The sequence below is a fragment of the Podarcis liolepis genome (genome assembly GCF_965112155.1).
Source record: "Podarcis liolepis genome assembly, chromosome: 4".
Lineage (NCBI taxonomy): Eukaryota > Metazoa > Chordata > Lepidosauria > Squamata > Lacertidae > Podarcis > Podarcis liolepis.
Genome location: NC_139558.1, coordinates 102,906,947 through 102,928,966, shown reverse-complemented (window position 1 = coordinate 102,928,966; position 22,020 = coordinate 102,906,947). Strand labels below are relative to the sequence as shown.

Genomic DNA, 22,020 nt, shown 5'->3' with positions numbered 1-22,020 from the left:
GGCGGGGGAGCCACCGTTCCTGGAAATCCTGCTCAGCGCTCTCTCTGTGTGTCTTCTGAGATCTTGCTGAGCATTGCTCACACCCTTTCAAGTCTATCTTGAGTAGCCTGGACTATCAGAAACTTAATTTATAGCGAAAGCAAAGGATGTTATGGTGCTGTGGGCATGTGCCCTTGGACTGTGTCCATGTGAAATCGGAAAGGGAAATTGGAAACTCCCAACCCCCTCCGACTCTCCCATACAGAATAAAGAGGGGGCGCTTGGTCCAGAAAAGACTACGTTTTCATATAGGAGCTGTCGTGTATTTGGGAAATGCATTTCACTTTAGTTAGAACAATATCCATTTCAAAGCAATTTCACAATGTGCATTTTTAAAGGCGGTGGTGACGTCAGGCTTCCTGTGTGATTCTGCACTGCAATGCCAGAATTGGTTTGGTCTATGGATCTGTTCCCTTGACAGCTGAAGGTCGATACGCCCAATAACTCCTTGATCAGCTTTCTAACTTCTGGTTCAGCCTTTGCTTTCCATCCGTGCAGAAACTCACTCAAGAAGTTCATTACCAGTTAGGTAGCTAGTGTTTGTTTTTTATATCGGTGTGTTTGTATTTCGGTTATGAAGTTTTTTCTTTGGGGCTCACGTGGTGGACCTTAAATGTTGTGGCTTCCTTAGATTCAACTTCCTTTCCCGGTCAGTTGATGAGATCCACCGGCAGGATGGAGAGCAGCAGGAGGAGGAGGACCGTCCTCGCGAAGTCACGCGGTACTACTCCAACCCCATTGCCAAGCCCATCCCACAGACCCCCGAGAACGCCATGCACAAGCACCACAACAACGTGGACGACACCCTCCTCGCCCTGAACGTGCGTCCTCCCCTGCGGAACGGGCTGGAAGGCAGCAGCGAGGATGCCTCCTACCACGAGGAGTCCCTGCAGGAGGACCAGGAAGAGGAGGCGGGCGGCATGCACCAGGCTCATCCGGCAGGTGAGGCAGGTGGTTCTTCTGGTGGTCTGGCTCTTCTCCCCCCAGAAATGCCCCCAAGCACAGACTGGGGAAAGTAGGAATTGTGCAGAGGAATTGAGGGGGCACTGCTTATAATGCGCATTGTCATTTGCAGTCCATCAAACTCTGTCTGGTCATACTTTTCTACCCTTGGATCTCATTCAAGTGACATTTTCTTCTTTTAAAAAGCAAATCTTGGTGTTTCTATTATTTTCATACACTGAGTTGGCCTTCTTAAGGTTTTGATGACCTGCGATCCAAGATGGTGCAGGTTTCGATGCACCAAACCGTTCTAGCAAAAGTCAGCTTGGATTGACAGATCTTTGAGAAAATGGTCTTGTGAATTATCCAAGAATGTGCTTCAGGGTGTAAGGAGCAGGTTTACGTTGTGTCAGACCAGATGTCTGTATAGCTTAGTGCTGCCAACGCTGGCAGTGAGTTTGAACCCAGATCCTAGTTACTGCTTCTTTGATCTTTCGCTCTTCTCTCCTCTGCCCTGCTCATGTATTGCCTTCCCTAGCATGGCAATACAAGGCATGCAATAGGACCTGTACCATCAGATTGCACCTGCAGCCTTACCAAAATCAAACCAAAACATTTCTAACGTTGAGGTGTTTCTAGGAATGCTGCAAGATTTGTGGCTGTCATTTTTCATAACTAATTTTAATAGGTACTGAATCATTTTGCAATCTACTGCAGAGGCAGTGTTTGGTTAAGGTTTTCTGAGTGTTTTTCTCCTTAGTCAGTTGTAAATCTAAAGCGCCTTCAGTGAGTCTATCTATTGCTCCCTTTCATACCCTTTAGCATACGTATTATAATCTTGGAGTAGGTACACTTGCATTCTCTGGCTCATTTCTGTTCTGGCCTGCAAATGAATCACTGTGCCTGTTGCAGAAGTTGCTGAAAGGAGTGACCTTCAACCAGTTTTGGTTCTTTTAGGAATTGTTTTAACCCGAGTTGGCTACTACACCATTCCATCCATGGAAGAATTGGCCAAAATGACAAGCGACAAAGGAGAATGCATTGTGACAGACTTCACCATTGGCCGGAAAGGTAAGGATGCTTCTCTGCACAAAGACCTTTTCTCCTGAAACTGCCTCCCCCAAAGCCCAGGAAAGTCCCACCTGGATGAAGGTCAAGTAACTACCTAGCTCAAGAGGAGCAAAATCCAGGCCATTGAAACATGGTTAAAGTACTAGGCATGTCTTTAGGATCACTCAGGCCATTCACACAACAGTTTACGGGAGTCTGCTCTAAAGGTCCCTCAAGCCCATGGCCCCATTTTGTCAGGAAGGGTCAGAAGAATTCCCCTCTAAGCATTTCAAGAAATCTGGTTGTTGGATATTAGTCCTAGTGGTTGAGTCCCCACAGTCTCTTTCCTCAAGTAATAATAATAATAGTATATTGCAGGGGTCAGCAACCTTTTTCAGCCATGGGCCTGTCCACCGTCCCTCAGACCATGTGGGGGGCCAGACTATATTTTGGGGGAAAATATGAACAAATTCCTATGCCCCACAAATAACCCAGAGATGCATTTTAAATAAAAGCACACATTCTACTCATGTGAAAACACGCTGATTCCCGGACCGTCCGCAGGTCGGATTTAGAAGGCAATTGGGCCACATCCGGCCCCCTGGCCTTAGGTTGCCTACCTACCCCTGGTATATTGCAACACATGCAGTGTAAATGCACTTAAACCCATCAGTTCTTGAATGTGATCACAGTAACAGTACAGATGACAAAGCTGCACACAGTGTGCACAAATTAAAAGTTGTTTGGATGCATAAATGACGCTCCCAAGTACATGATTGCAAAACCTGATTTGCGGCATTAACTGGGGGGGGCTGGTTTAGGTGTGTGTCCCCCATAGACCTTTCTGGGAGTTGCCGCCAGACTCCTGCTGCAGCTTGTGTGCTTCTTGCATAGATTTCTAAGACACTCCCAGTTCTGGTGACTGCGCACACTTGACCAATGAGCTTCCATAGCTTTGTTGCAGCAGCACTCCGGTTTAAGCTGATGCTGAGATCATAGACTTGTAGAGTTGGAAGGGGCTGTCATCTAATCTGTTCATCTCCTCCCTAGGCTACGGCTCAATCTACTTTGAAGGCGAAGTGAACCTGACTAACTTGAACCTGGATGAGATTGTGCACATCCGCCGGAAAGAAGTGATTGTCTACCCAGATGATGAACAGAAGCCGCCCATTGGGAAAGGATTGAACAGGTAAATATAGACCAACCTAGTGTTGGCTCCCGTTCAGCGTGAACACGCTAGTTCATCTGTTAGGAGTGTTTGCCTCTCTGGCCTCCGTTAACCTTCTTTGTTTCTTAACAGGAGAGCTGAGGTCACTTTGGATGGTGTTTGGCCCACTGACAAAACCTCGCGTTGCCTGATAAAGAGCCCAGAACGGCTAACCGAAATGAACTATGAAGGCAGGCTGGAAGCCGTCTCCCGGAAGCAGGGTGCCCAGTTCAAGGAGTACCGCTCTGAAACTGGTTCATGGGTATTCAAGGTAATAACAGCTGTGTATAAGTAAATGGAACCAGCTTCTATACCAAAGCTTTTTTCTTTCCTTGGCCTGGAAAAATTGTAAGGCACACTCCAAAGGCAGGGATAATTGCAAACTTTCACTATTGTTTGCACAATTCCAACTGCCCCATTTTGGCGACTCCTCAGAAATACTTCATCTGCAACAGGAATGGGGAGCCTGTGCTGCTTCTCTGCATCCCTACCCCTCCGGGATGTTGTCAGACCAGCTCCCATCATCATTAACCATTGGTGCCATTTTGGGCTGCAGCAGATGGGAGCTGGAGCCCAGTATCAACTGCAGGCTCCCCATCTCTGGTGTCCCGGCCACCAGTATAACTTGACAGGCAGGATATTGTCTTCACTTACTGATGTCCACAAGCTACTAGTTCAGGCCATCACCTATGCTGGCTTTGGTTTCTGTCCAGGTGGCTCACTTCTCAAAATACGGTTTGCAAGATTCTGATGAGGAAGATGAGGAGCACCCATCGAAGGTCGAGGCAAAGAAACAGAAAACGGCTCAAGTGCCCCCGCCGGGCCTGTTGGCGTCTCAGCAAATGGCTCTAGGTGGGAAACCAGCACCACCTTCCAAGGTAAGGGAAAGAAATATGTGAACTGGAGCTCTTGTAAAAGGGAAGATTGAAATAAGTTACTCAGTGGCAGAAGAGGACAAGGCTCCAAATGGCTTTCACCAAGTGCAGGGGTTCTTCTTTCTCTCTCTCTCTCTCTCTCTCTCTCTCCCCCCCCCCCCCCGCCCAAAACAAAAATTGGTCATGCTCTCCTTGCTGCTGATGAAGAAAAGAAAAGGCACAAGAGTGGCTGGCTGCAATTCTTGCTTTTTTTCAGTTTCTTGTTGCATCATTTTTAGTATTTTCCCCAAATTTTAATGAATCATCCAGAAAACTACCTGCAATTCTCTCTTCTGGTCCTGATGATCCAGGATGTAAGAGGACAGGGGAGCTCTCCTGTGCTGCAGGAGGAAGGGCAAGATATAAAACAAAGGAATAGGTCAGAATTTCAGCAGCTTAGGTTTCCACAGTTGGCCTCGTTCCACCTGCCTGCCTGAAACCGTTCCCTGGAACTCGGTTTAGTGGAGGGGTCATGATGATGCCAGCCTAACACCGCCTATTGTGACATGGCATTGCCACACTGGTCTCTGTCTCCAGTCCTACATGATACTTGCTTTGCCAGCTCAGCAGCTGCTCTGTGTGGGGCACTCGGCCACATCCAGAACTGGGGTGGGGAGGCCTGGGCTCTGCTGATCTTTCGTAGCAGAAGTTTGTTACACGCTCCGCTGCTTTGGATCTGTATTGCATTGCCTCTTAACTCCTGATGCCTGCAGAGCCCAGACGTTGAGCAGCTTGGGAAGGTTGTGGAGTTTGACAGTGACATGGCAGACATCACTCAGGAGCCGCCCCAGGACTTGGCCACGGAAGAGAGTTTTGCAGAGGAGCAGGAACCAGTGCCAGCTTCTGCACACATTGCTTCCTCTCTGGACATCAACCCTCACACATTGCAGGTGAGCCCCTCCTCGTTTGTGTCACTTGCCTGGTAGGGTCCTCCTTTGGTCTTGGACTTGGACCTCACCACTTGTTCCTATAACCGGATACACCTGCTCTTCACTCTTTCTGCTCTGAGCCTTCTGTGGCCTGTATCTGTTTGCTTCTATCATGTCATCATGGATTCTTCTTTGCTGTGCTGGCTGAGTTATAGTTCAGTACATCTAGAAGGCACCAGGTTGGCCAAAGCTGCCTTTTCTGGGCAGCAGGACAGAACTTTCTCTCCCCATCCCAGGTGGGACAGATTTGACAGGTGGGCAGGGCTGCCCCTCTGACATCACTTTGACCCCAGGCTTTGGATTTCTGACCATCAGGGCTCCAAGTGCAGCATGCCTGGGCTTCTCTTTGAGCATCTGAAAGAAGTGGCTGGGTGTGGTTTGGGGTAGAGGGCCTCAGGCCAAATTGGACTCCCAGCGTGCCAGAATCGGCCTCCATGCCAGAGCTTCCCCACCCCTGCTGAACATATTTACAAGTCACATGCCCTGCCTTTGGACCAGTCAGAAGATGCAGCCCTCAAACTGGGGGTCTCAGAATGTCAGCATCCTAAAAGGACCATTTACAGTAACTGGGCAAAGGTTCCTTTTTAACTCATTGGTTTTATCTCTTGCTTTTAGCATTGTTATGTCAGTGGATATTGAATAAGCACACTAGGGGAAAAACAACCTTCAACTTTTTAAAAGTCCTCTGAAATGTACAGTGGTGCCTCGCAAGATGAAAAGAATCCGTTCCGCGAGTCTCTTCGTCTTGTGGTTTTTTCGTCTTGCGAAGCAAGCCCATTGAAGGATTAGCAGATTAGCGCTATTAGCGGCTTAGCGGGCTTAGCGGATCAGCTGATAAGCGTCTTAGCAGCTTGGGAGAAAGGGGGGGAGGAAAAAAACCCCGCAGGAACTCGCAAGACATTTTCATCTTGCGAAGCAAGCCCATAGGGAAAAATTGTCTTGCGAAGCACCTCCAAAACAGAAAACCCTTTCGTTTAGCGGGTTTTCCGTCTTGCGGGGCACCACTGTATGATGATGACCTTGCTCTGTACTTGTTTCCAGATCATGAAAGCTTCCTTGCTTGTGGATGAGGAGGACTTGGACCTGATCCTTGACCACCGTTTTGGCAAGCAAGCTGCACCAGTGGAGACATCCCAAGACCTCTGTTCCCCCAGACTTCCCATCTCCTCCTTGATGCGAGAACACAAGAGCCGCCCCTCAGGTACAGTAAGAACCCCGGTCTTTGTGCTGGCGCCAAGGGGAAAACGGTTCTTAAATGCTAAGCTCTGCTTGGGACAGACTTTCTGAGGCTAAGATGACATTATGCTTAGCACATTGCTGCAAGGCAGTTCCTCTCATTGCTTGGCCTTTGGGACTCTGTTCAACAAAGGATTAAATTAAAAATAAATTGGTTAATGCTACATTTCCAAGACTTTGATGTTTGTTGAATTGTGCTCTGTGAATTTTCCTACTGTGTATGAGCCACTTTTAAGACTTTTTGGAATGGTGTCCAATAAATTAAGTAAAAGAAGTAAGGAAGCATTTTGAGGAGGGTGGGGGGAGAGTAAGCCCCCCTATGGCACCCCAGGCACTTTGGGGGATGTGATCTGTCATTAAACAGAGGAGTGAGGCCTTTGGGTTTTTCACAACACAAAGTGTCACTGCAGACACCAATGACCATCTGTATTAGACAGTTTACAGATACTGTGTTCTTTGATATATTATTCTGGCTGCTCTAATGTTGAACCAGGGGGAGCATTTGGGATCCATTTAGGAAAAAGCCCACACATTGCAATCAGTTTAGAATAGGAGTGGGGTGAATCCAGGGCTCACGTAACCCTGAAGAAAACCAGACAGGAGTGTTTGGGATCCCAGAGCAGTGCTGCATATACCATTTCTGCACATAGACAGACATTAACGCACATGTCCCTAGCAAAGTGACATGATCCCACAACCTGAGCAAAGTTCAGGATGAAACCTATGGGGCTCTCATAAGGGTTCCTCACATGTTGCTGTGGAAACTCGAGGTTTAAGATTCCAGAGTGACAACTAACGCATCATAGGTAACGTCAGTCTTTTCCGTGGAGTCCATTCACCCATAAAGCTGCGAGATAAGGTGATGTACACACAGGTCTGAACCAATCATTCATTGAAGATTGTGACTCTAACTTTTGGCCTTGAATGAAGGCCTGGAAGCTTCAGCTGTTTGAAATGCTGCTCCCCGAGTCCTGACAGGGACATGAATTGGGGAGCAGTAGGCATGTTGCAACCTTCCCTCAGGCCACCAGAAGGCAGCACACTTGCGTCCAGAAGCATGCTTTTGAGTGGGTGGGTGGGGTGTTAGAATGGTGATCTGTTAGAAGTCTTGTCTTCCTAATCAAGGCCTTCCTTCTCCTCCTTAGTTGGTGGGCTGCTGCAGTCAAGACTCTCGGGCGGATCTTTACGCGTCCCAACTACTTCCCTCCAAGACAGACGCAGTCCAAGGACTTCCTTGCTGGCCAGCGCTCTTCCTGCCCCGCCTTGGTCTGTCGGTTCTCCGCTGACCAGCGCATTCACAATGCCCAGCCTGGAGCCTGACATGCCGCTGAAAACAGTGGGCGTCCGCAGGCATCCTGAGCTGGTGCCTCTGGAGAAGTCTGTCACCTATGGGAAAGGAAGGCTGCTGAAGGATATGGCCCTCTTCATGGGACGCTCCTTCCGTGTCGGCTGGGGGCCCAACCGGATCCTTGTCCACAGCGGGGAACAGCTGAGCACATTGAGAGAGCCAGAAGATCTCCGCAACGAGTCCATGGAATATGGATTCTTGCCAACACCTGTTGCTCCTAAACAGTGAGACGTCATTCTGTTCTTAAATATCAGTCTTCTGAGGTGTTATGCAGTGAGCTGAGTTATGTGGCTAGCTGGCTAGTCTAGTTTGTACTGATGTGGGCTTTTGCCACAGAGGCAGGACTGATTTCTTCTTACCTGTTCACCCTAGAGGGTGGGTGGGGAGACTCATTCACTTTTCTCAGCCTGCTGCACTTGGTATCTGGAGTTCGGCTGCACTGCAAGAGCAGTCATTCCTGCCCTGGGTTTTTGTTTACAGTGGTACCTCGGGTTAAGAACTTAATTCGTTCCAAAGGTCCATTCTTAACCTGAAACGGTTCTTAACTCTGAAGCGTGCTTTTGCTAATGGGGCTTCCTGCTGCCTCTGCACCGCTTGTGCATGATTTCCATTCTTATCCTGGGGCAAATTTCTTAACCTGGAGCAACCACTTCCTGGTTAGCGGGTTACAAAGCGTCTGGAACCCGAGGTACCACTGTATTTCCTAAAAATCATGTATTGCTTGGGGGGGGGGGTGTAAGAAAACCCCAAAGCAGTTGAGTCTTCCTTTAGCAGAGCAGGTTCCCTCTCCCTACCTTGTTCTGAGCTCACTTGCAGCATAACAGAAGCCTTTTCCAGGACCCGGGCATATTGGTCTCTCCTGGCAGAAATTGCCATCTTCCAATAATACAGAGAGGCAACTCAACTCTCTCATCACAGCACCTTGGCATCACTTGGCTCCTCCAGAAGCAGCAAAGCTTTCTGGTTATAACGGTTGGAAACTGCTGAGTTTGCCGCCTTGTCCTCTTTCAATGCATAGGGCCTGTGCATGATGAATATTTTCTTACTATGGTGCTCCTTTTAAGCTAATGGCTTGGCTGAAATTCTGTGCTGTTTTATCCAATGGATGTTTGTGAATAAACCCACAAATGTCGAAACAATGTGGGTGTCTTTGAGAAAATGCTTCCCACCACCTACTTAACCCATGCTTAAACTTTTGAAGCTGTGCTTAATTTGTAAGCTTCCTTGAGGGCATATTATTTAGAAAGGCAGCCTGTGTTTATTTTTGAATAATTGAATATTGCCGTGACAGAGCCACTCATCTCCCTTGATCTGTGTTCCCGATGCCTCTGCAGGCTCTCGGAGTCTCCCTTTAAGGTTCACGTGGAGAAGCTGAGCTTGGAAGGAAAGGCAGCTGACGAGGACCTAGACTCGTACCTTGTTCCACTGGAGATCAAGCTGAAGCAGAGCACTGTCCACATGGATGAGCCGTGCCCTTTCCTGACCCCCAACCCTGGCGTAGCTGCTATCCATGAGTATGCCAGGTGGGCGACGGAGACGTCTGCTGACCCAGAAGAAAGGGAAGAAGGTGGGCACAAAACTGGATGCCAAAGAAAAGGATTGGGGGGGGGTTGGGTTGGAGGAATTGGAAATGTCAGGCTGAGCTCCTGTCATGTTGTGGGAGGGCTTTTTGAACCAGCTTTTTGAGGAGAGCCTGCTCTGTCCTGTGGCTGTGAAGAGGCAATTCTGCCTTGGCCAGTGGTAGATGGTGCATGCAGGCACTGAGTCACTGCTTAGCATCTTTCCATGCCCCAGTCTCATGTCCCACCATGGGCTCATGCCCCAGCACCTGTCTTAGAGCAGAATCACCGCGGAAGACACAGCGAGGCAGGGCGTTCTGGTAACAGGCCGGCCTCCTGCTGTCTCCAGCAGCTGCTGTTGCCCCTCCCAAGCTGTGATGCATGGAGAGCGGGTGGGTGCTGGGAACAGGAGACTCCTTGGTCTTTCTTGCTGTGGATGCAACTTCAAGGGGCTAAAATGAGAGAACTGCAGCATCTTGCCAGGATCAGGTGTGAGCTTTTGTGGACCCTTGGTACCTTCATAGAATTGGATTTGGAAAGCCCAAGGTGACTTGGTGGCACTGGGTATTTCTGGCTTCACCTTCATGGTCCACATCACAGCTGGCCACAAGCAGAGAGTGGCAGGTGATTGACGGAGCAGAGGTGGCAGTGCACAGTCCAGAATTTAAGCTACAGTGTGGGGTAAGGGTGGAATGGCCTTAGGAGCGCCCCCCCTGCTGCAATTGTGTGGCTGGGCCCCTGTTTGCAGCTGCCTCATGGGATAGCACCGGGCAGGCGTGCAGGGTCGTGTGCTGATCTCTCTTTGCCCTCTCACCAGCTGCAGTGAAAGACTGGTGCTTGGTGTGGACCCTGTGTGAGGCGCTCTGGGGCCACTTGAAGGAGCTGGAGGCCCGCTTGGATGAGCCCACGGAGTACGTCCTTGCTCTGGAGCGCCGGAGAGCCTTCTCCCGCTGGCTGTCGCAAACGGCTGCCGAGCGGATCAAGAACGAGGTTTCGCTCGCCCAGAACGACAGTCCTGCCCAGGCCGTCTTCAGCTACCTTACTGGGAAGCAGATCAGCGAAGCTTGCCGGCTGGCACAACATTCTGGTAAGACGGCGGCTTTTCACCTGGACCCAGGATGTAATAAGGAATCTGCTGGTTCCCGTGGGCAGAAATGGTGCTGCTTAGCGGGTTGCCTGGAGAGGGCGCAGCAGGCAGAATCTTGAATTACAGGCTGTCCCTTCCTGTGGTCAGGGTATTGGAGGCCCTTCTGCCTCCAGAGTGAGGAGTCTCAGGAGAATAGGTGGCTTAGTAGTGGGTTTCCCTGGATGAAGGCCCAGGCTTGCGGAAAGGTGCTTGTCTGTGCCTTGGAAATTGCCAGCGCCAAGAGGAAAGCTCTCCTTTGCCCGCATCTCAACATAAATTTGGCATCCTTCAGCACAGCAAAGAGCATTGGCCCAAGGAAGTTGTTTGTTTCTGCAGGGCTGGTAGGAGGGAAATGCAGAGTTCCACTGTAAACTCTTCACCCCTCATTCTTCTCTGCTTTAGCTGCTCCCTAGAAAAGGATTGGAAGGGGATTTGGGTGTGTCTTCCCAACTAGATCAGCTTCTTGAATTTCTAGGTGAGCAACACAAAAAACAAACAAACCCTGCCTAAGAACAGACTTAAATGAAGCGATCCTTGCTGATGATATTGAGGGTGGGCTACATGCAGCACTCCCCAAGCAAGAAGCCATCTATCATGTAGCTGGACTTGGTTTTCCTATGGGCAGTTATTTTCTGCCTAAGTCAGTGTGGTCCTTCCCCCTCCAAAATATGTGCTAGAGCACCAACGTCTGCACTGCTGCCATCTTTTGGCCAAGCAAGCCCGTCCCTGCGTCCAGGTAGTTCACATTTCAGGAGAGGCTGCTCATGGGGGTTTGTGTCTCTTCTGATGTGCTGCTGTTGCGTTACAGGGGACCACCGGCTGGCTCTGCTCCTCTCGCAGCTGGCAGGGAGCCAGGATGTCCGGGAGCTCCTTGCCATGCAGCTGGCAGACTGGCATCAGCTCCAGGCGGACTGCTTCATCCAGGAGGAGAGGCTGCACATCTTTGCCCTTTTAGCTGGCAAGCCGGTGAGTTGCGGAGCCTGGGCTTGCTTGTCAACCCTGGGCACTGCTCGGCCACTTGCGTTAAGAGGGTCACATGTGCACACAACGCCGTCACCAGGCCAGTGAGCCTCTGTGGGCGTCCCTCTTGCACAGCAGAGCAACTGTGTTGGGCTCTGTGCCTGGCCCACACTGACACTCTGCCTCGGCCCTTTCCCTCACTTCTGCAGGTGTGGCATTTGTCAGAGAGGAGGAGCATCAACATCTGCGCCCATCTGGATTGGAAGCGTTCTCTCGCCATCCACCTCTGGTACCTGCTTCCTTCTACAGCGCCTCTTTCCAAGGCCCTCAGCATGTATGAAGCCGCATTCCAGGTAGGCGGAAGTCGCAGTCCTGTTTGGCCAGAGGGCCAACCTTGAGCCCTATCCCTAGAGCTGAGGCACTCCGGCCTGTTGCTGCCTCCTGAAGGAAGGACAGGATGATGTGCTGTGCCTCTGCTGAGCTCCCTTTGCTCTTTGGTATATGCAGGAACATCACAGATGTTCTGGAACAGACTAAATGTCTCTGTCTAGGTCTGCATCTGGTTTCCCACAAGGGACACCCAGAGACCCCCACTGGAAGCCCATAAGCAGGGCGTGAGAGCAGGCCCCCCTCTTCTCCTCCTGCCTCTGATCCTGTGGGACGTGTAGAACTGGCAGCCATTCCCCGCCTGTCAAACTTGCCTTGAGGGGAGGGGAGGCGGGAGAGACAAGGATCCAGCTCAGTTTCCAGCTCCCCACCCCAACGTCTCTCTAGTGCCTCCTTGGAACAGGCATACGCAGGAGAGAGGCCTTTCCTTCTTTTTTTTAATATAAATTTTTATTAAGTTTTCCTTTTGCAAATACTTCTTACAACCATGATTACAAATTAACAATTTTTGAACTTCCACCAGCACCTCCCTCAATCATCCATTTTTCTTATCTTCCCGCATTTTCTATGTAGTATTGCCGATTTAATATTAACATTCCAACTCTAATTCTTTCTTGCAATATACCTTATATTAGAGAGGCCTTTCCTTCTTCCTCCAGCTGCTTCCCCTCATCTTCTGGTATTGTGTTTGCAGGACTCCTCGGAGGGAGAGAAGTATGCTTGCTCTCCGCTGCCTCCGTATCTGGAAGGCTCAGGCTGTGTGATTGAGGAAGGCGATCAACAACACCCGCTCCGAGACGTGTGCTTTCACCTGCTAAAGCTCTACAGTGATAGGTAACTCTTCCTGTTTTCCTGCACCTGCTGAAGGCGGACTCTGCTCCGCAGATATTCAGCTCTCGTAAATCTTTTCGTCTTTTAAGGTGACACAAGAGCCTTTGCAACAGACTTCACAAGGCTGTCCCTCCGGAATCTCTTTCCTCCTTGTGAAACTCAGGTTATGCTGCAAATGTGGTGACCTACCAAGAAGATCCTGGTTTCTGCCCACTCTGCAGGGAGGAGCTCCCCAGATATCATTATTGTTTATTAAATTTCTATGCCACCCTTCATACGAGGGTCATAGGGTGGTTTACAATATGAAAATACATACCATAGTAACAAATGAAAGCAATAACACACACCCCACAGTTTAAAAGACCATAGATGGTTTAATTAGCCAAAGGTCTGGGAGAAGAGGAATGGTAAGCATCCTGCTTAAAAAGTCCCAAATCAATTTACAGCCATCTGGTTGGCCACTGTGAGATAGCTGTGACATAAGATTGGCCACCAGTCTGGTCCAGCAGGCTCTCCTCGTGTTCTTATGTTCTAAAGTGTTTTTAAAAAGTATGCCCGGTGGGGGAAGCGGGGGACATAAACAGAAAGTTGTGTGCCTGTCAAAACAGCCATGGGACCTACAATACCCCTTTCCCTCCACTCTCCTGTATATATTGTGTGGAGGGGGATGCTGAAGTCCGGGACCCTAGAAGCTTAACAGTGGTGGGGATTTAGTTTATCTACATTGCTTCTTTGTCATCCCCAGCTTAAGAGTTCTAGTTATGATTCCTCTCCAGTGGATATTGGGCCTAACACTGGAATGTCTCTATGGCTCATTCAGAATTCAGTATTGGGGCGGAGAGGGAGAGCGGAAGATGCATTGGTGCCAGGAAATGACTTCTGTCTTGCATGTGACTGTGGGCAGTCCTGCTAGTCTCATGAAAGGTCATTTCCCCCCAAAGTGTTTGCCCCGGTTTGCCCTTTAGGCCTGGACTTCCAGACCCTTCTGCTTCCTTGGAAAGTCTTTCGGCGTACAGCACTGTGAACTGGAGTGTGGGCCCCGCTGTGGCCAGCCGGCTTATGCTGTTTCCTTCCTTCCTCGTGTTCCCTTGCAGGTGTTACGATCTCCACCAGCTGCTTGACCCGAAGAGCATAACAGCGGACCCCTTGGACTACCGCCTCAGCTGGCACCTGTGGGAAGTGCTGCGTGCCTTAAATTACACCCACCTCTCAGAGCAATGCCAGGGAGTTCTGAACGCCAGCTTTGCAGCCCAGCTGGAGAGCGAGGGGCTGTGGGAATGGGCCGTCTTTGTGCTTCTTCACACCCCCAGTGCAAAGTGAGTGTGGAGCCCTCCTTTATCTTGCAGGGGTGTGGGGGTTTTATCGGATTTCTTCCCACAGGAGGAGGGAGGCGCATCCTGTCAGTGTAGCATCATGCTATCTGAAATGGTGGCATCCTCTTTGGGGTAGAGTATGATCTGCTCTCATTTAACAGCACTGCTATTAATAAAATTGGCCCTGTGGGCTCTGAACATGAACAGGTTTTTAGCAAAAGACCCACTGATGTGTATTTAAGAACTATTCTGTAAAACATGAGCCTGTTTAACAAAGATTAAAATATTAAAATATTTCGGAACCTTTCAGTGAAATAGAGAAATTAACTTTTCTTCCTTTTGAGTCATATTCTAAGAACTGATTCAAACATGCATGCGCATCATATAAAATTTCTCAGAAGTTAATAACGCAGCTTAATAATACTGACTTAAAATCTGTTGCGGCATTCGAATAATACCAGCAATATCATTCATTAGATATATGATATAATACATTTTGAACTGATTTGAGATGATAGCAATAACATGTATTGGCAGCAAAGAATGGTAATTTGATTTATGGAGTAGATGGGAATTCAGATTTAAAAGGAAGAGACCATTACAGTTAATGGATTATGAAATGTATATTAATTCTGTATGTAATGCGAGACTGATGATATTCTTTTATGGTTTAATTTGTCGTTTTGTTGTTGTTTTGTGTTGAGCAAATAAATTTTTTTTTTTTAAAGAAGTTAATAACACAGCTGAATACTTGAAGGGACTTGAACAGGACTGTGTCTGAGATTCATCCCATCGGGTGATTGATCAGTAATGGCTCATTCATATGTTCCTTTGGTACTACAGTCTTTTATAACTTGCTTACACAATGTTGAGGGCAGCCTTACCCAGCCTGGTGTCCTTCCCCCAGGCGATCGGAGCTACCGTTCTCTTAAGCTGGAACTTGGAGAGGAACCTGGGGCGGAAGGGGTGGGTGGGTGGCATGATCAGATGAGCCTACAGTTAAGCTGTCCCTCCGTCTAGCTTGGGAGAGTCTACTGTGAGTGGCAAGCAGTGGTTCTTCCGGGCCTTGGCCAGAGGAAGGACTTTGACAGCTCAGCCGCTGGACAGCCTTTGACAGGAGATGCCTCAGGGCTGGAAGCTCAGACCTCTTTGCAAAACATTTGCTTTGCCACTGAAGACCCAGTAAATTGGGAGCAGGGAGCAGCATTTGGGACCGTTTTCCTGGCTGAATTGTGCGCATAGAGCTATTGCTGTACCCCCCTGCTTTATGCAAGGTCATACAAAGAGCGTTTCTCTTCCCACCAGCGTGCGAGAGAGAGCCGTGCGTGAGCTACTGAACCGCCACTGCAGATTGCAGGAGACGCCCGAGTCCTGGAGCAAGGAAGCCTTCCTGATGGAGAGGCTGTGTGTGCCGCCAGAGTGGATCCACGAGGCCAAAGCCGTGAGGGCCAGGATGGAAGGGGACAAGCATAAGGAGGCTCTCTACCTGTTCAGGGCAGGGCACTGGAACCAGTGCCACAGGCTGGTCATCAGGCACTTGGCTTCAGGTAAGGCTTCCTTCCTTCCTTCCTTCTCCCAGGGCGTGGCGGTAAACAGGGCGTCTAACTGAGTTTTGGACTGCCTTTACCAAAACAAAAAACCTGCAAACGGTAAGATTTTGCCTTGCTTCCTAAAAGGAGGGGGCTTCTATCATTATTACAGTGCTACCCTTGGGTTAAGAACTTAATTCGTTCTGGAGGTCCGTTCTTAACCTGAGGTACCACTTTAGCTAATGGGGCCTGCCGCCACTGCGCGATTTCTGTTCTCATCTGAAGCAAAGTTCTTAACCCAAGGTACTATTTCTGGGTTAGTGGAGTCTGTAACCTTTAGCTTCTGTAACCTGAAGCGTCTGTAACCCGAGGTACTACTGTATTTATTAAATTTGTACGCTGCTCTTCGGTGGTTCACAACATAAATATACAAAATGAAAATACAAAATGCATAATTAAGCAAAGGCAGCTCAATAACCCCCCCCCTCTCACAAAACCCATAGAATGTTATTCAACATAGGGGATAAAATTGAACCCTGAGGAACCCACACTGAAGGCTCCACGGGTCTGAAGCATCACCCTCTGGAAATAACCACCCAAGTAGGACCAGAAGCACCGCAAAGCAGTGCCACCCACCCATAAGCTCTGACGGCTGCTCCAGAAGGTTGCCATAGTCATTGGCATCAAAAGCTGTTGAGAGACTGAGGAGAATTAACAGAGACCCATTTCCCCTGTCTCATTCCCAACAGGTCATCATACAGGATGACCAAAGCAGTTTCTGTGCCAATTTAAAGGGCTCTGGAAAATCAGTTTGGGAGTCTTCAACATCGCCTCTGAGACTAGTTCTATCAGCTGAGGCAGTGAGATCTCTGGGCAGTGAGGCAAGTGGTAAACCAGCAGAATCCCTAATTTGTCCCAGTTGCCCAAAGGACACACACTCTAGATTCCACCCCTCCTTACAAATTGAACAGACACCCTCAGGAGGCGAAGGTGCCCTCTCCTAGTGGTGTTTCTTCTTCCTGCTCACAGCTTCAGAATGCCACGTGTCCCATTCTTGGCGTAGATGTTGCCCACATCCGAAAGTCGTGTCAATTTCAACATCTATGCCTGCCTTCTGGCAAGTCGCTGTTTTACCAAACGTTCTGCCAGGCACAGTAGTGTTGAAGTTCTCTTATTTGTTCATCACTTGCTGTTTCCCTCTTTCAGATGCCATTATTAACGAAAACTACACCTATCTGAAAGGGTTCTTGGAAGACCTGTCTGCTCCAGAGCGCAGCACCCTCATCCAGGATTGGGACACCGCAGGGCTGGTTTTCTTAGACTACATCCGGATCATTGAGATGCTTGACAGGATTCAGCAGGTGACACACTCAGGACCAGGATGGTGTCATTGCATTTGTAACCCTCCTTTTTCTCCCAAGGAACTCCCAGGGGCTTGCGCGCTTCTCCCTCATTTAATCCTCACAACAGCCCTGTGAGGAAGGGGAGGCTGAGGGGCAGTGACTGGCCCAAGGTCACCCCGGGAGCGTCATGGCTGCATGGCAATACGAACTCCAACCTCCCAGGTTCTAGTCCAGTACTCTAACCACCACACCAGACTGTTGCATCCTGCCTGCTCCCTTACAGAGAGCACTCTTGGGAATTTTCCTCCTCCCAGTTACACGCTGATCGAGCCTGATGTGCATATTCAGGGAAAGCTACACTGCGTGCCCCTGTTGAAGCTAGTTCAAAATATAGGGTAATGCATGGGTAGGCAAACTAAGGCCCGGAGGCCGGATCTGGCCCAATCGCCTTCTAAATCTGGCCCGCGGACGGTCTGGGAATCAGTGTGTTTTCACATGAGTAGAATGAGCCCTTTTATTTAAAATGCACCTCTGGGTTAGAAAAAATAGAATATCATGGAAAAGTTCATTTATTTCAGTAATTCAACTTAAAAGATGAAACTAATATATGAGATAGACTCATGACATGCAAAGTGAGATATGTCAAGCCTTGATTTGTTATAATTGTGATGATCATGGCGTACAGCTGATGAAAACCCCAAATTAACAATCTCAGAAAATTAGAATATTAAATGAAATAACAAGGAGCAAAACAAGGATTGCAAATAGAGCAAGACTGGACCTCTGAGAAGTAGAAGCATATCTCGCTTTGCATGTCTTGAGTCTATATCATATATTAGTTTGACCTTTTAAGTTGAATTACTGAAATAAATGAACTTTCCCACAATATTCTAATTTTTCAAGTTTCACCTGTAGTCCGGCTCCCAACAAGGTCTGAGGGACAGTGGACCGACCCCCTGTTGAAAAAGTTTGCTGACCCCTGGAGTAAAGCATTTGAATGTTCCTGTGTTGAGACATTCCCTGCAGGTGAAAAATTAATCAGCTAGCATGCCAAGGGGAAAATGTTCCTTTGGACATGCTGGTTTTCTACTGGCAGGGAGATGGGCTTACCAAGGGAGGGTGTGGCCTGTCGAAATCTCCGCTCGGTCGAGCCTTTGGAATCTCCTCTGACGATGATTAACGACCTGAGCCTTTGATAAGGCTCCAGGCACATTCTCCATTAAGCAGAGTATCAAAGCAGCAGAAGAGACGAGAAATTTGAGCTAGGTTTCATTTCTAACTACGCAGACAGAAAAGAAAAATACATGCTCTCTCTGTGAAAGGCAGAGAGCAACTGGAAAACAAAGGAACAGGAAACCAGTAACATCCCATCTGTCTCCTGTCTTTCGTGAGACTTCCAACAGCCTGGGATCTCTGGAATGCAAAACAGAGTCTTGTGCCTCCAAGCACTGCACTGTGGCACAAACAGAAACCAACATGGCCATGCAGTTGATGTATGGGGGTCTTTCCATCTGCTGTGCTCTTCCCACAAGGAGAGGAAAAGGAGATAGCCCTCTTTTTTTCTTAGGCTCTAGTGCCCCGCCATGAGCATGGACACTCAAATGCTGCAAAAGGTGATTCAGAGGCTGAGTCTTGCCTGCTCACTGTGTCTTCTAGCTTGGGGGTGGGGGAGTGAGGGGGAACTGCCAGGACTCCCCAGGCGCATGAGGCTCAGCTTCCCATTCCAGTGATCTGAGGAATTTCTGGGAAGGAGAAGAGCTTCAGGGGGCTTCACCGGGCCGGGGGCTGTTTGAATTGTAATGGTGGCCATCGGATGCACCATTGCGAACACTTGCCTTGAGATTAGGAGGGGAAATCTGCCCTGTGGAAATTCCTCTGGAAGCCTGGCATGAGACATTTTAATAATGAGAAAAATCCCCAGCGGGACTGTTGTCACCCCAGTGAGTGATGCTTCTCCCTTCTCCTGGATTTGCTTTTCAGCTGGATTGCTCTGGGTACGAACTGGAGGAGCTGCACACTAAAGTGACGTCCCTTTGCAACAGGATAGAGCTGCTCCAGTGCCGCAATGCCAAGGATAGGCTGGCTCAGTCTGGTAAGGCTGTGGGAACACTGCTTCCTTCCCTTTTAATAATAATAATAATTCTCTTCTGCAACGTGGCTCTGATTCTTCAGCACTCCAGCAGCACCTGGAGGCTTTTGTGGTGTGGGGTTTATGTGACACCACAAGTCCATGTTGGTGGTTTGCAGTTGCCTTGTGGAACAACGCAGGGCACAGGGCATGTTGCAAAATGTGGGTTTAATAATAATAATAATAATAATTTTAATTTATTTGTACCCTGCCCATCTGGCTGGGTTTCCCCAGCCACTCTGGGCAGCTTCCAACAAAGATTAAAAATACATCAAAATGTCACACATTAAAAACTTCCCTGAACAGGGCTGCCTTCAGATGTCTTCTGAATGTCAGGTAGTTGTTTATCTCTTTGACATCTGATGGGAGGGTGCCACCACCGAGAAGGCCCTCTGCCTGGTTCCCTGTAGCTTTGCTTCACACAGTGAGGGAACCGGTGGACCTCAGTGTCTGGGCAGAACGATGGAGGTGGAGATGCTCCAGGTATACTGTTACTGTTCCTTTATTTCATTTATGAATCCCTTCCCCAGAAGCATTTCCAAATACCAAATGATTGCGGATATAAAAACAGTTAAAGCAATTACCTCTGCAAAACCAACTTCAAGTATGTTTAGAGGTTAAAGGCTTTCCTCATCTTCAAAGAGCCAGTGCCTGCCTGATGCGTAATAGGAGTGGCTGGCTGGACTGTGCTGTGCCTGGCAAGGAGCCGCAGTCAGCGTAGAACTTGTTGACCTGCCTCCTCCCAAGTAGGGAGAGGTTGGGGAAAGCTCTGCTTGTCACCTGCAGCCACAACTCGGGGTGCTTTTTCCCAGCTAAAAAGATGAGCGCAAGGACTTCCTCTGCTGCCTCCGAGATCAGTGCTGTGTCTAACAGCCTTAAGCTCTAGGCGGGTGGATGTTACATAGCCCTGCTTTCCAGCATCCAGCACAGGCTGGTCCCCTATAGCTCTCTGTGGTTCTGCAGTTGGAGAGTTGAGAATCGTAGAGTTGGAGAGATCCATCTAGCCCAACCCCCTGCAATGCAGGAATCGTAGCTGCATTCCTGGCTCCATTTCTAAGCTGGGGGGCGACCAGTTTCAGAGACAGGAGTGGACCTTTTGGTCGGATCTTGCAAAGCAGTGATTACACTTGTAACCTGTACCGCTGAAAACGCTGGCAGCGTTAAGATAAAATTCAGCAGTTTTGATGGATGCAGTACCGTGGTACCTCGGGTTACAGACGCTTTAGGTTACAGACTCCGCAAACCCAGAAATTGTACCTCGGGTTAAGAACTTTGTTTCAGGATGAGAACAGAAATCGCACAGTGGCGGCAGGCCCCATTAGCAAAAGTGGTGCTTCAGGTTAAGAACAGTTTCAGGTTAAGAACGGACCTCTAGAACGAATAAGTTCTTAACCCAAGGTACCACTGTAATGGAATACTGAATGGTATAGTTTTTTTTATAAAATATGCAGGGATTTCTGATATGTAAAACGAATCATGGAAAGAGAAGAAGGGAAGTCATTGATATTTTAAGGATGTACAAATGAGTATTTTAAATTGGAAAACAGAAAATTTAATAAAAAAATTATATTACACTTGTAACCTGAGGTCAGCCAAGAGCACACCCTAGACTAGACCACTCGTGTCTGGTAAATGCAAGGGCTTCTCTCGCTGGAGGTCCATTCCCCTGGGAAATTGCTGGAACAAACCCAACTAAATACTTTTCAAAGCTTTTTGATACGTTCATTTGCTCAAACCTCTGCTGTTTTGCCCCTTTCTCGCACCCAGAAATGGCCAAGCGCATTGTGGACATCCTGCGCGTGGTTTTGAGCCTGCAGCACCCTCCGGACTCCGCCTCGGACTCCACCCCGGACGTGCAGAGAGTGCCGCTGCGCCTGCTCGCCCCCCACATCGGCCGCCTCCCCATGCCCGAGGACTACGTGCTGGAGGAGCTGCGTAGCCTCACCCAGGGCTACCTGCGGGAACTGACGGTGGTGGCGCAATGAGGGCAGCTTGCCTCCTCGCCTGGACGTAGCTGCCCTCTCTGAACGATTCGCCTGTCCTTTGGCCCCAGGGCCCAGGGGTGTAGGCAGCCCTCTTCCTGCGCAACTCCTTCCCACCCCGGGGTGCTGCACAGCCACCATAGGGGGCAAAGTTCAGAGACTGGGCTCTGGTGTTGCGACACCTCCTCCCCCCGCTTTCTAGTGTTAATAAAGCCTTTGCCGCAGCAGAAGCCAGCTGTGGGGGTCACTGGACCTGTGGCGGGCAGAGAGCAAGGCACCTTACAGATGGCACAAAAAAATCAGTGTGTGTGTGTGTATGTATACAGTCAAATCTCCATTTCAACTGAGCTCTGGTCAGCGTTCGTTTGGTTTTTTTTGGAGGGGGTGGGGGCTTCGAGTGTGTCCTGCGCTGCTGGGTTTGGACAAGTGGAGTCGACCCTGCTGCCCATGTGCCTTATGGGGCTGAGTCAGATCTGGGTTGTGCTGCCTGGCCTTTGCAAAGAAGGGAGGGAGGTGGAGGCACAGCCAGGATTGGTCCGGAAATGACACCATTGGCTGATCCTGCAGGGGGGGGGGGATCCCTCAGTGATGTCAGCTTCCTGTCTTGGGGTGGCACCCCAGAGTGCTTCTGAACCTTGCAGGGGGCTGGCAGGTTCCCCTCCTTCCGACAGCCTGGCTTTGGGAGTCTGGCTTGAGTCTTCAAGCTGAGCTGCGCCTGTTCTTCATGCCGAATCCCTTTGCAAGAAGTGCTGGGGGGGACGGGACGCAACCTGATTTTAGGTTTTGTGCTGGGGGTGGGGGGTGGGGTGGGGTAATGGCTCAAACCAATCAGTTCAAGGTGGTCATGTTGAATGTGTTTGCCATGTGGTTTCATCATATTGCCGAAAGGGAATTCCAGATGCGAAGCTGGCTGGCAGCCTCCAGGGCCCTGGGGTGGACAGTCTGCCCGAATCTCATAGGGCAGGGCGAGGCCTGGTGTGGGTGCTGCCCCTGCGGCCAGTTGCGTGGGACCCCTGGAGGCAGTGCGTGTCTGCGTGTGCGTGTATGTATTTGGGGGGGGGGAATGCCAGCAAAGTGGTGACGCATGAAGATTATGTAAAGGTTTTTATTAAAAACTATAAATAAATGATCCAGATTATTTTCTTGTCTGTTTTTCTGGAAATACCTTTATAAGAAAATAAAAAAAAGTTTATAGCA

The 22,020-nt window shown here is 49.2% G+C and overlaps 1 protein-coding gene across 8 annotated transcripts in view; it reads left to right on the top strand.

Moving 5' to 3' along the window:
* NUP98 (nucleoporin 98 and 96 precursor) overlaps positions 1-22,020 on the top strand; it is a 45,125-nt gene extending 23,105 nt beyond the window's left edge. For 4 of the 8 annotated variants that reach the window (XM_083499167.1, XM_083499171.1, XM_083499172.1 and 1 more), the window contains 18 exons: positions 671-981; positions 1,939-2,052; positions 3,082-3,220; positions 3,332-3,509; positions 3,952-4,116; positions 4,866-5,042; positions 6,123-6,282; positions 7,463-7,889; positions 9,000-9,232; positions 10,042-10,311; positions 11,159-11,316; positions 11,520-11,663; positions 12,392-12,531; positions 13,623-13,844; positions 15,147-15,388; positions 16,577-16,731; positions 18,694-18,805; positions 20,609-22,020. In XM_083499167.1, coding sequence (XP_083355293.1) covers positions 671-981; positions 1,939-2,052; positions 3,082-3,220; positions 3,332-3,509; positions 3,952-4,116; positions 4,866-5,042; positions 6,123-6,282; positions 7,463-7,889; positions 9,000-9,232; positions 10,042-10,311; positions 11,159-11,316; positions 11,520-11,663; positions 12,392-12,531; positions 13,623-13,844; positions 15,147-15,388; positions 16,577-16,731; positions 18,694-18,805; positions 20,609-20,826 — 3,565 coding nt within the window. In that variant the 3' untranslated portion in view covers positions 20,827-22,020. Of the gene's footprint in view, positions 1-670; positions 982-1,938; positions 2,053-3,081; positions 3,221-3,331; positions 3,510-3,951; positions 4,117-4,865; positions 5,043-6,122; positions 6,283-7,462; positions 7,890-8,999; positions 9,233-10,041; positions 10,312-11,158; positions 11,317-11,519; positions 11,664-12,391; positions 12,532-13,622; positions 13,845-15,146; positions 15,389-16,576; positions 16,732-18,693; positions 20,035-20,239 lie in introns of all 8 variants that reach the window. The other 4 variants (XM_083499169.1, XM_083499173.1, XM_083499170.1 and 1 more) reach the window with 2 other exon arrangements.